This window comes from Polistes dominula, unplaced genomic scaffold (genome assembly GCF_049000335.1).
Source record: "Polistes dominula isolate Pdom_NZ unplaced genomic scaffold, Pdom_raw_medaka contig_73, whole genome shotgun sequence".
Taxonomy (NCBI): Eukaryota; Metazoa; Arthropoda; class Insecta; order Hymenoptera; family Vespidae; genus Polistes; species Polistes dominula.
The window spans coordinates 7,441,251-7,455,287 of record NW_028300951.1 but is presented as its reverse complement, the minus strand read 5'-3'; the positions used below and the strand labels follow the sequence as shown (position 1 = coordinate 7,455,287).

At 28.9% G+C, this 14,037-nt stretch overlaps 2 protein-coding genes across 4 annotated transcripts in view; one reads left to right on the top strand and one right to left on the bottom strand.

The window, feature by feature from the left end:
* The window catches only part of LOC107069076 (SNF4/AMP-activated protein kinase gamma subunit), a 26,011-nt gene extending 14,168 nt beyond the window's left edge, over positions 1 to 11,843 (top strand). For both annotated transcript variants that reach the window (XM_015326041.2, XM_015326039.2), the window contains exons 9-17: positions 4,306 to 4,439; positions 4,561 to 4,609; positions 6,630 to 6,767; positions 6,843 to 6,995; positions 7,061 to 7,239; positions 7,337 to 7,540; positions 7,629 to 7,775; positions 7,867 to 7,960; positions 8,088 to 11,843. In XM_015326041.2, the coding sequence (XP_015181527.1) occupies positions 4,306 to 4,439; positions 4,561 to 4,609; positions 6,630 to 6,767; positions 6,843 to 6,995; positions 7,061 to 7,239; positions 7,337 to 7,540; positions 7,629 to 7,775; positions 7,867 to 7,960; positions 8,088 to 8,368 (1,379 nt within the window). In that variant the 3' untranslated portion in view covers positions 8,369 to 11,843. The remainder of the gene's footprint in view (positions 1 to 4,305; positions 4,440 to 4,560; positions 4,610 to 6,629; positions 6,768 to 6,842; positions 6,996 to 7,060; positions 7,240 to 7,336; positions 7,541 to 7,628; positions 7,776 to 7,866; positions 7,961 to 8,087) is intronic.
* On the bottom strand, positions 9,832 to 14,037 carry l(2)k09848 (WD repeat domain 74 lethal (2) k09848). 2 transcript variants are annotated; one of them, XM_015326038.2, is made up of 8 exons: positions 13,862 to 14,037; positions 13,625 to 13,772; positions 13,456 to 13,551; positions 13,057 to 13,363; positions 12,883 to 12,980; positions 12,584 to 12,785; positions 12,212 to 12,493; positions 9,832 to 12,070 (listed from the first exon to the last, which is right to left on the bottom strand). In XM_015326038.2, the coding sequence occupies exons 1-8, from the start codon at positions 13,917 to 13,919 to the stop codon at positions 11,990 to 11,992; spliced, it is 1,272 nt and encodes a 423-aa protein (XP_015181524.1). In that variant the 5' UTR covers positions 13,920 to 14,037; the 3' UTR covers positions 9,832 to 11,989. The 2 variants fall into 2 exon arrangements, with proteins under 2 accessions (XP_015181524.1, XP_015181523.1); XM_015326037.2 differs by having other exon boundaries at positions 9,832 to 12,493.

The following is a 14,037-nucleotide window of genomic DNA, read 5'->3' as shown; positions in this document are numbered from 1 at the left end:
ACTCACTTTTATTTTAAAATAATATTAGATATAAATATAAATATAAATATAAATATAAATATAAATATTTTTTATGTCAAGGCATACAACTTTTGAAAAGCCATCCTTTATATTTTTTATTTTAAATATTTTAAATGATGGTCCTCCTTTGTTCATATCTTTGATGTTATAAACTTTATACAAGATCTTAAACGTAGTACATATGTTTACCCATTGTATACATACATTTTCTATTAAAGAATAAAAGAGGGAGAGAAAGAAGATAAAAAAAAGAAATGCGATCGCCCTCTTAAGAATAGTGTCCTTGAAAGATTCAATTGTGCTGATGTGTTAAAATTTGCTTTAAAAAAGTAACATATATCTACGATGTGTGTATATATCATACGTTTTGTTTTCATAGCAAATACTTGATTCTCCGATATTTTATTCACGTGTCAATGTTCTCTTTCTTCGATATTGTTCGTACTATTTTTAGTAATGGTATAATACAAGTTTTAACCGTAGTATTACTTCCTCTTTCTCTCTCATTCTTTCTTTTTCTCTTTGAGTTTTCAAAGAATAACATTGAAAACGTAAATATATAACAAACGTTATTTTCTATCCTTAGATATCTTCTTCTTCTTTCTCTTTCTCTTGACTATGAGTTCTATTAGATTTTAATAGCATATTTGTAATGTTGTCTTGATTTATCTTTTTAAAGTTTAAAGATCGATCTTTTCGATTCTTATCGTCGATGATTAGAACCTCGCATTATCTGTTAGATTTACTTAGGATTTTTTTTTAACTTTAATCTGTGATAATATTAGACATTTTAATCTGTTTCTTACTCTAATCTGGATAAAAGATTTATTTGTATATTTATTATAGATAATAGAACGAAGTATCATCATTTTTACAAATCTTTTCACTATAATATTTTTCTACATTTATTTTATTTTATTGTATATATTTAATTTAATAAATATGTTTTTTATAATAATTATTCAAATATATTTAATATAATATACGAGGATGGGTTGAAAAGTTTTACGCTTCGACAAAAAACCCCCTTCTTTTTTTTGTTTTAAATTAAAGTGAGTTTGACCGAAAAAGAATTGTTAGATTAAAAACTTTTCAACCCATTCACATATATATATATATATATATATATATATATATATATATTATTATTATTATTATTATTAATTATTATTTCAATATATTTATAATTATTTTTATTAACATTGTATATGAATACACATAGTATTATGCAATTCGAATGAGAAACGATGGGTAAATAAATAAAATTGGATGCACATTAGTAATCCAAGAGTTCGATTCGAAAGTTTGGCAAAAGAGGATCGATAGAGAGAGAATATCCTAGTTTTCATCTCGTATGACCTAAAAATATACATTTTCGGCGACCCACTTGTCGAAAAATTGGGAAGTTTCCAAGTTATAAAACGTAGAAGCTCTCTTTTTCTTTTTCTCTCTTTTTCTTTGATTCCTAAATGCATAATCTTAATAGAATATTTAATAGATTTATGCAATTCACACACACAATTGCGTTTGTAAAGATCAACGAGCAAATCTATTCCATAATCTCAACTGTAAATTACTTTTTTAACGAACCAAGCTATTTTTCCATTTATTTCAATTTATTAAATCGTATATGTAAATGAATTTCACTTAAATTTAAATAACAAACATTTGAAAATAGTTAAGGAGAATAGTAGTAGAAGTATTAGTACTTTGAATAGAACTAGAACGAAACTCGTACTCTCTTCATGAAATTGCTGAACTCATGCTGAATTAACGAGCCAAGGTTTCTCGGTCAAGATCAATCTATCTCTGTCTCTCTCTCTCTTTCTATTTCTCTTTCTCTCTGTTTCTCTCAGCTTCACCCTTTTGTTATATACATACATTACATACATATATGCATATGCAAGCATATATACAGGATGAATCAAAAGTTTCTTACCTGAGCCATCAATACTTTTATAACTTTTTTTAATTATCTTTGATTTTAAAAATTAATCAACGCAACTTCTAGATGTTCTGAGTTAAATATCTTTTTTTGGTCTTTAAATAACAAAACAATAAATCTAGCTTTCTAAAATTTAATTAAGATGCTGTATATTATAGTCTTGAAAAAAAAATTTATTTCATTTTTTTTAATATCTTAAGAACTGAGTTCTTTTGAGAACTTTTGAATCGTCCTATATATGTGTTTACATCTTATATGCAATATGAACGATCAGCGTTTCTTCTCGTATTATTCAATCTATATGTATACTAATCGATATTGAAGGTAATCTATATTGAAACTTTTATAAAATGAATAAAGGAAAGAGAGAGAGAAAGGGAATGCAAGAACATTTGGTAATCATTTGTTGATTGACTAATTTGTCCTTGTAAAGATGATTTAATGATTGGTATATCTTGACTACAATTTCTTGCATCAATTTTATAGCTCGATTTTATAATGTTTCCAATCCAATGAATTCTAATTCAATTAAAAAACTTGGAAATTAATAAGGGTTAATGTTATATCTTAATTAATAATTCTTTAAGTACACAATAATCTTTTAATCTATTATTATCATAATTAACGACATTGGTATTATTATTATTGCGAGTATTCGTAAACAAGATTATATTAACATTATTTTTAATATGACTAACAATCTATTTAAAGATTGATTAGAAAATTATTTTTCTAACTAAATATAATAAAGTAGGAAATTCTTGGCTGTTGGTAAAAATGATTTCGTTTTCTAAAAGATTACTTTAATTTCTTGCCAAAATGTATACATATACATACATATGTGAGTGCGTGTATAATTGGAGGAAATAAATTAATAAGAAGAATGATCGTAGAACAATTAAGAGAGTAATGAAAATCAAAACTTTTCCATTTTCGAAGACTTTTAAAACAATAAGAGAATGAGAAATGATTATTATTATTATTATTATTACTATTATTATTATTATTATTATTTATAATTATTCGCAGCTTAATTAAACATCTCATCGTTGAAACTAACGGAGATTATAATGAGGAGAAGAAGATTGTTATTATTTTGTCGAGAAGATTAAGAAGTAAACAAGTTTACATAAGAAAAATATAAATTAATAAAAAAAATAGATTACAACTACAAAAATTCAAGATGCATGGATTAAGTCATCTGTTATCTCAGCACAATTCTAACAACAACAATGAAAATTCACGAAGCAATCGGCAGGATTCAAAAAATTCATCGTCCTCGTCCAATTCATCTTTCGATGCTCGTCAACAAGATACCAAGATTTTGCATGAACTTTTGAATCGAGGAGACAATAATATCAGCAATAAATTATACCTTCAGGAGAACGCGATATCACGAGGGTCAGTCAGTTCGACCTATCGATTGTCGCATCGTACTTCTCATTATAATAGTTTACTCTTGGATCATCATCATCCTCTACACCATAATCAACCGGTTTATCATACCATTCATGGAAGTGGTCAGAATCATCAGACCAGACTGAATCATCATTATTATTATCATCAATATCATCAGCAACAACAACAACATCAACACCATCTTCATCATCATCAACAACATTATCAACATCACAATCACAATCAGCTTCATCCACCTATTCACAATTACTTTCATCAGCAACAACAACAAACTGGAAGTGGAAGAAGTTCGCCAGCTTCACCAAGTCCGACCGGTGAACATGACAAACATCATCATTCTCATCATAATCATCATCATGGTATACAAGATATGATTAGACACTTTGGTAGAAGACTCGGTCATATAAGAAGACAAAGCGAATGCCAGGAAACGCCAAGAAAAAGGGAGGACGAATTTCGTAATAGGAGTCAAAGTCTCGATGGTGGTGCTCGTCAAGCTACAGCAGCTAATAATCATCATCGTGAAATCGACTGCGAAACAACTTATCGAATCTACGAGAGTATATTGAGGCAAGGTAACCAGAGAGGAAGATCTATCTTCGTGCAAATGAATAATCCTTTTAATAGTTTAGTAAGTTTCTTTCTTAGCGACTTTAGATCGTCTCGAGAGATCGATGAAAATGCTCGATAGAAATGTTCGATAAAAATGCCTGATAAAAATGCACGATAAATGCTCGTACAAATCCTCATCATACATCATCTTCTTCTTTAATTGAAATTTGATGGATCATCAAAATGTCTTATTTAATCATTTCTTTTTGATCGTTCATATTATTTATTTCGATTGAATTACATTTAATAGCTTTAATGATGATTTTTGAATTTCTTTTAATTTGATGATTTGATCTCATTTGATGTAGGTGCACTTAGAAGAAGTTCATTAGATCCTGGGCCGAGAAGATTATCGTTAGGAACCCCAGTTATACCCCACAGAGCATCAGATGCGTGTCTTGATCCAGTTCACGCTGCCATACTCTTCAGAGATGCACGAGGGGTGAGTTTACTGTTCTATAAAAGGATGACACTCTCCTTTCTCACCTTTATTTCGAGTTAATTTAAGCAGCAATTATTTGATCCATTTTTTTCTTATTTTTATTTTTTTATATCTTACACAGCTACCAGTCGTGGATCCGTTCTTGGAAAAGGTTTCCCTTTCGGATCTCGGTAAGTTTATATTCAACTATTCTTATCAAGTTCAAAGTTCAGAGTTTGCTGGAAAGTTTGCTACGTCGCAAAGAATTATATAATTGTGCTGACATAGTTGTAAATTTTGTAGAAAATGTACCTGGAAAGAAAATATGAAAAAAGTTTGTTGTTAACTTATTACTGTATCAATTCCAAAGAGAGAAAAAAGAAAGAGCTTTCTGAAACAGGAAAACAGACAAATAGAAATTCAAGGGTGGTTGCTGCTACTGTTACTGTTGCTGGTTCGCATTTGTTAGGTCTCTCTAATGTAAGCCACTAAACGTAGTCAGATTTTTTTTCTTGGCAAGTTCGAGTTATTCTTGGCACGAATGATGCGACGAAGACTGTCTAACAGAACACACGTATATACATGTGTACTACGTACGAACCGAGAGAATATTGTAACTCTGTTTCACGCTGAGCGAATCAGTTACTTGCTTCATCAGCAATGAAGCTGACCAAGTTCGTGACAGTTTAGGAAGTAGAAGTGAAAGAGGGTTGTGGTGGAGGAAGTGGAGGAGTCTCTTTTGTTGAAATAGGGGTGTGTCTTTTGTTTTCTTTTTTTTTTTTTTAAGAAGCGACTAAAAGAGGAGACTACGTTCTTTATTTAAATTGCTACTTATGTTGGCCTAATCTGTTAATTCCTGTTATTAGGGAATTACTTCTGATAAAACTGGACGTAATTGTCATATCAACATTGAGATACACTACCGCTAATATACGGTCCGTTTATAATCAAGAAGTTATTATTGTTATCTATGCTGCAGGAGTGATTGATTTTACACTCGAATGCTTTGCTCGTTCAATTAATTAATTACGTCGTCACCGTTAATGAACCTTCTTTTTTTCTTTGTTTTTTTTTCTTGCAAGCATTGTTGCATCAAGGTTGGATGTTTGTAATTAAACAAAAAAGTGAAGAATTTATTTGTTGTTATTCCAAATTTTATTTTTTTTATTTGGCGCTTTTTTCACTAGAAAGAAACAAAATTATAAAGTTAGATCTCTTATAATGTTCCTAAATATTATCGTTGAAAATCAATCGTGCGTATATTTATATATATGATCGGAACTGTGTGTAGAGTTAAGCAGAAGGTGAGGAAATTGGTGGGAGAGTTTAAAGATAAACCTTGCGATTGGAAGGAGAATTATAAAGGCCATGGCGAACGATTAATAGCGACATCGGTGTTATTGTTGTTGTTTTCCTTATTGTTATATTGTTAAGATTTGACGTTGTTGTTCTTCTTCTCTCACCTGCAACAACTATATCCACCTCAATATTAGAATGCAAATTGATTTAAGAATAGATCGTTTGGTGATCGACACTGATGCGTAAATACGTGAGAATCGTCTCGTTCATCTTCTCAATATTTTAATCTTCAATTTATAATCAATAATGATATTAGCATTTGAATGAATCTTTATTATTGTCATTATCATCATTATAATATAATCGATATCATCGCACTATCACCGGATACGTCTTCCGGCTTATTTGAAAATGCTATTCATCGTATCGAACGATGTGCTTCGATTGAATAAAGGAAACTTTGATCAGCTAATAATATTACTGATCACTCGAACTGTTTATGTTTGTAGTTTGTGGAAATATTATTTGTCTTATTATCCATTTAATTATCCAAACGATGGCAATAGATAATAATAACAATAATGTTAGCTCTACATTATTATTCCAATTCTGAAAGCGTCCGTGCCGCTTTAAGACACGTTGTATCAAGTTGGTGGAGTCAGGAAGATGATCCTGTTTATTCCAAGGACCTTATCAAAGAGTTCGAACTTGAAAATCCACCCCTTGAAGATGAACTTGCTTGGATTCTTTCCAAAGGTGCGATCATCATGATATCTTCTTCTCTGATGTATTAATGGTGATTCCTTTATGATTCTTTGCGACGTTTACATGTTTTCTGATATAATATAATGAAGTGTTTTTATATTAAAGTTATTGTATTTTTTCGTTTGTCTGTTTGTTCGTAATTTTTAGAAGAAGACGAGTCGCAAATATTCGTCAAGTTTTTCAAGTTTCACAAGTGTTATGATTTAATACCGACCAGTGCTAAATTAGTTGTATTCGACACACATCTTCTTGTGAAAAAAGCCTTCTTCGCTCTTGTTTACAATGGTGAGCAATTGAAACGTAATGTTGTTTATTTACACATTAAGTGTACATTAAATTTTGTGTTTAATTACTTTTTAGGAGTAAGAGCCGCACCCTTGTGGGATAGTGCAAGGCAAGAATTTGTTGGCATGTTGACCATAACAGATTTTATAAAAATTCTTCAAATGTATTATACAAGTCCATCTGTTACAATGGATGAATTGGAGGAACACGAATTGGATACTTGGAGAAGTAAATATTCTTTACTTGGATATATTTCTTATGTTATTTATATTAATTGTATTTTATTAATTCAGAGGTATTAAAGGATCAAGTTCATCCATTGGTTAGCATCGCTCCTGACGCGTCTTTGTACGAAGCTATCAGAACTTTAATACAAAACAGGATTCATCGTTTGCCAGTTATTGATCCCGATACTGGCAATGTGCTTTATATTTTAACACATAAACGAATATTAAGGTTTTTGTTCCTTTATGTAAGTTGTAATAATGAAAACTTGCATATTTAATTAAGACTGAATATATGACACTTAATGAAATTTAATTTATTAACGAATTCATTTTAATTCACAGATTCATGAATTACCAAAACCATCCTTTACTAATAAAACGCTTAGAGAACTTAGGATAGGAACTTTTAATGATATAGAAACAGCTACGGAAGAAACTAGCATAATTTTAGCTCTCAAGAAATTTGTCGAAAGGAGGGTGTCTGCATTACCAGTCATCGATGCAGAAGGAAAACTAGTTAATATTTATTCCAAGTTCGATGTTATCGTAAGTTATTTCTTGTATTAATTTATTTTTAATTACCTTACTCTTAAATAATTACAATTTATTTATTATTTTTTCTTCTTCTATGCAGAATTTAGCAGCTGAAAAGACATATAATAATTTAGACGTATCTTTACGAGCTGCTAATGAACACAGGAACGAATGGTTTGAAGGTGTTCAAAGTTGTAAATTAGATGAGACGTTGTTTATTGTTATGGAAAGAATTGTGAGAGCAGAGGTAATTAAAGAAAATATCTAATAATAATGACAAAGAAAGAGTATAAGTAAACGTGCAATTTTTCTTATCAAATCATTTCGCATCTTTTTAGGTTCACAGACTTGTAGTGATAGACGACGATGATAAAGTAATTGGTATAATTTCTCTATCTGATCTCTTGTATTATTTGGTTCTCAGGCCTTGCGGTAAGTAGAATTTATTTATTTGCTTTATTACTAACAGTTTGATCTTTATTTGAAAACTCTTAACAAAATAATTAGTTGTTTACTTATAAATGTAAACATTAATGAACAATTGACGATCTTATTATAGGTGAGGATAGTATCAGTACTAAAGATGGTTCATCGTTGAGAACACAAGAATCAGTTACATCCAAAGTTACAGATTCTCAGGCTGAAACAACAACGAGCGTTGATGGCGAACCTGAAACGGAGCAAAATGAAACAGGAAATAGCAACTCGAGAGATGGGCCCTCAACACCTACACCACCCTCCAGTCCAGCAGCTTTAGATATTACTGAGCCTTCGTCGACTATCGTTAAACCATCACAAGAGCCTTCTTGGCGAGAAGTAACCGTATCAGGGGGAGAATGAAACATCTAATAATTCACTGTAATAGTGAAATTGTGTGAAGCATATAAGTATTATTGCTTCAATCGTAGAACATTGTCTTATTGCATCATGACAAAGAAGAATATAAGGAAAAGAGTTGAATCATATAAATTTATTATCGCTTATAACAGAGAAAAAGGGAGATATAGAGAAAGAAAAGGACATGATGTTATATATAGAGTACTTTTATTAGCGCTCATGTTTTTTTAGCTCGTGAGTATACAATATTGATCGTTGTTGTCCTTGTGGTTAAAATTTGTAAGTTTAAAAAACAAAAGATAAAACACCAGTCAAGAATCACGACCTACGTGGACCTATCACTATAAATGTGTGAAGATATATATACAGTGAGAAAACATGCTCTTAAAATATATAAAAATGTTTAAGATTAAGTTTTCTAACGTTGCAATCTTCTGTAACAGAAAGAGATTTTAACGTTCGAACTTGTCGCTAAAGAAAAAATGGTTAATGATGGGCCATTGTTCGCGCTCAGGATATGAATTCTTCGTGCCCTTTTAAAAAGTCATTACTAGGGATGTTTTACAAGCATTGTGATAAAACGAGTAGTGAAATAAGCCATAATTATCATCTATACTTTATTTCGCTTTTTCTTAAACTTTATATTCTTTCGCAGAAAGAAAAAAAGAACCATTATTCAAATTTCTTTTTTAATTTCTTATTCTTTCAGAAGCTTCTATAATAAATGCCAGAAGCAAATTAATATCAATGAGAATATAATAACATTAAACGAACATGGGCGCTCACTTTTAAGACGTTTATTGTCATTAATTGACTTATTAAAGCTAACAATTTCATAGGTTTATGAACAGTTTTTTAAATAATCTAATTAAATAGGCAATAGCGATATATTGTATAACGCGTAATGCTATTAAAAAAACAATATAAAGGTATATTGTCAGCAAATGATATAAAAATTTTGTAATTTTTATTGGCCGGTAAAATTGATTTGAATTATAACGAGAGAAGCTTCATGTTCGTTATGAAACATATATGCAAGAATTGAGAGTCACAGTTGACTCTACGTATATTATATAAACTTAATAAAAACAACGCAAGAGATAATAAGAAGAATGTAAGCATCAACGCCGAAAATCATTCTCTTATAACTGTATTAAAAAGAAAAGTATACATTATAATTTATTATTATTTGTATTATTATTATTATCTTCGTATTGCCACTGCTTCTTCGAATTACCTTGTATGTATTTTATAAATTAATAGGAAATTTCTTTTATTATTATTAATAACATTATTATTATTCTATATATATACACATATACACAGCGACCTCTACTTGCTTATAATTATTTTTTTTTTTTTTAATATAAAAACAAAAAAGTAACAAAAGTATATAATAAGAGTATAGTGATAATATGTAAACATAATTTTGAAATCATTATTTCAGACATTTCTGACCAATATGATTTTTTTTTCCTTGTAGTTTATTTTCTTTTTTAATTCGTACTCATGTTGACCATATTCATCGTACAGTTTTTTAAAAAGTATTGTTAATCATTGATTTGCTTCATTAATGGTACTTTTAATATTTAATATACTTTTCTTCCCTCTGGGCGAAAAGCGTCTACTTTTCTCTCACTGTTCAAAACGAAGTTGCCGCTTTCCGCCTACGTCGAGCAGAAAAAATGTATACTCACCATGGGCAGTAAATAAGAAAGCCTCAGAGCACATGTTTGTTAACCTCGGCTTCGCCTCGGCCAACAATTACATGTACTCTGAGACATTTCTTACTTTACCTACCTAGGTGAGTAATATATTATTAAATACTGGAACATATGAGAGACGCAAACTTAACTTGAGTTTTATTATTATTATTTTTATTGTTATATTATTTGGCTTCATGACAAAATTTTTCGTTTTTGTAACATAAATTTTTTTTATTCTATAAATTATTCTTTATTAAAAAGATTAACGACCCAAACACATAATTCTGTGAAATATTTATAAAATCAATTATCTCCTTCAAAACATTTATCTCTAATAAGAAAAAAATAAATAGTGTTCTAAATATTTAAAAAATCTTATTATATAGATGAAGAATTCTCTTGAAATAAAAATATGTACGTAGAGATCTTGTTGAATTAAATTCTAGGCACATATTATTATAGATGCTAACACGACGCATTAAAAAAAAATGAAATTTGTTAAATGTACTAATATATACTAAGAGAGAAAAAGAAAGGGGGAAAAAAATTAAAAAACTCGTTAATGATTAATTTTGTGTAAAACAAAAATGTATTCTTTTGGAAAAGGCATTATTTTCATTTTTAATTAATCTATAATATAAAAGCAAACGCAAAAATAAAAAAAAAAACGCTAAATAATAATTGTACGTAGAGAGAGCCTTTTATCGAAAGAAAAAAACATTTGTACATATGCGTAAAACACTTAAAATGAAGAAAAAAAAAGAAGAATCATGTACATAAATGGCCTGTTTGTTAATATTCATTTCTATTTTTGGCACTAACGTTCCTCTTTTTATCTATTTAAAGTAATGGTTAAAGAAGTCGCTATAATTGATAGTGAAGAGCCAGTGCCTATAATTTAGTGAAATTATATTCCTGTATATGTTTATCCATGTAAGATCAAATATTCCATTAATAATAACAGCAACAATAACAGCATTTTGAAAAAGAAGAAAATTTGAGAGATAGAGAGAGAAAGAGATAAAGCAAATACAATTGAAATATTGCGATAAAAATAATAAGAGAACGGATTGATGATAACGATGATGATGGAGTTTTTTGTACATGAGAAACAAACTATACATCCGCGTAGTTTTAAACATGCCGTAGTAGTTAATCTAAATCTCTTTAGTACAAAATATATACTACTGCAAATTTGCAAGCAGTCACGTTCGCGCTTTTCATAAAAAAACCTCTATATATATATGAAATAAAAATTCAATTAGAAAGAAAGAGCGAGAAGAGTGAGAGAGAGAGAGAGAGAGAGAGAGAGAGAGAGAGCGAGAGTTTGATTTGCATATATATTATATTATATTGTATCATAATTTTTTTAAATTCGCTATAATATTTTACTTTGAAAGCGAGAAGCAACAAATTTATATTATGGATAAATAAAAGGAAAATAAATTAGATCTAATTCGGTAAAAGAAACATTATGAAAATAAATGAAGATGAAGATTTTGGACGTGGCAGTACTTGCATTGCAAAAAAAAAACCAAAATGTAATTTATTGAGATATTAATAATGAATTGTATGATACACCACAAAAAAAAACTTATGTTGTAGTTAGTTATCGTGATTGCATCTTAAAATACTATGTAACCTGAGCAAAGTGATTAGCGCATGATCCTTGGCTCTCTCACACACATGTAACTTATAAAATGCAAAAAGTGCTCAGCGATAGAATATACCATGATATATATATATATATATATATATATATATAATATTTATATCGTTTACTTTTATTCTTATCTAAATTTCCAATCCTTGTAAATTAAAAAGAATGAGGAAACGTATTTATAATGTATAAAAGTGCATTTATAGATTCAATAATTTTGAACGATTATATACAATTTATTATTTATTATTTTGAATATTAACTTATTTTTTTCTTTAGTTTTTTACTTTTTACAATAGTATTTGGAGGTTCCACTATCCTAAAGCTTTTCGACTCCTTCTATAAAAGTAAATATTAACAAATTAAATATGTAAGAATTTTCAAAAACATTTGTATAAATAATAAGCATATTAAAACTACATATAGAGGGTGAGCAACACCATGAATACCTTCTATATATAATAATAGAAAATTACTTACTGGATGATTTATGGAAGAAGCACTTTTAGTACGTTTCTTTCCTTTGTAACACAAGTTTGTTGTTTTATTCTGTTTAGATGTAATAACTTCCATTTTATTAAACAATGCATCGTATTCTTCATCGCCATTTAAATCTTCTGATTTATTATCTAAATCGATAACTTCGTTATCATTATTATTAATGCCATTATTATTTTGAACTTTATTAGAATTGTCAATCTGTGTTTCTGGAGAAAATGCTGATCTCAATACTAAACATGTTAATTTTGAAGTCAGATAAACCTATAAGAACAAAATAATATTTAACACAGAATGATGTATGCTTATATACACTCATAATATCTTTACATTCATTTATATTTATGAAATTACCTTTTTAAGCATTTGTCTTGTGTCGATATGATGCACTCTCAAATATCTATCCATAGAAGTGCTGACTACGTACGGTCCAGCTTTACTAGAAGCTAATCCAGTTATGCTACCAACCAGGCCCTTATAAGTATGGAGTATCTTCCCAGGTTTACGTAAATCAATAAGTTTCATCATTCCTTTACCTGAGCCTACCATGACTTGCCTATGGTAATGTAAATATATATATATATATTATAAAATAATAATAACTTTGTATACACATATATATATATATGCTAATGTATTATAAAAATTCTTACATTTCTTTATAAGGTACAGTAACAGCAGTCAAGGGTTCATCTTTTATTTCTAAATTTAAAACTGGTCTCCTTTGCGCGTCAGGATCATACAAACGTACCTAAAATATAATTTATAAATTTATATAAGTATTTAACTTAGAGCAAGAAATATTCATAGAAATTAAAAAGTCATACATGTCCAAATCTGCTAACAGTGACTACTCTATGCGAGTCGTGAAGAAAAGCAATGTCTGAAATCCAAATAGGTACTCTCAGGTTTAAGAAGTCATGAGGCATATTCTTCTCATAAAAAAATTGCTTTTGCTTCTCCAAATCAAATAATTTTAATCCATTTTCTTTGCCACCGGTTGCTATTATTTTCTTATTTATATTAGAATGACGCATTCTATGTAAATTATCACCGGCATTTAATATTACTTTATCTTGATCATTAAAATTCCATATTTTTATCTCGCCAGAATGAACTGCAGTCAAAATTGATCTAATAAATGTTGAATACGTATTTGATAATTTAAGGGTAATATTTATAATGAGAACATAATAAGTATTATAAAAATAATCGTAATTATTTACCCATTGTAGTTCGATATGCTATTTATACTTCCTTTGCCAACATCGCAAACGAATGTGCTTTTAAATGACATGTTTTCGGTATCATAAATACTAACACTAAAACATATTAAACATATTTATTAGTGTCAGTTAAAAAAGAGATAATTTTTTAATGTAATGTATTCAATACCTTCTTGTTTCTTTTGTACCATAAGCTATAAGTATATCTCGTTCTTCATCATCACCCCAATTCGCTGTTGTAATCTCATCATTATAACCAATTGATACAAAACTTTTTAAATTTTTCTGCACACATTCCTTCTGTCCAATTTTAATTCCTAAAATGAATTAATTTTATATTTTAGAAACAATTTAATTGAAAAGAATAATTTTTAATTTAATTGAAAGGCATTGCGTTAATGTCAACCTTTAAATACTCCAGATTTGCCACCCACAAAAACGTCAAAGTCATCTTTATAATTCATTATTTAACTATTAATGAATATACAATACATACAATACTACTGTATGTATTTTAAAAATAATTATTAATTAGGTTAGAATAACCACGTGAAAAATTACAAATAGCGCGGACTGTCTACA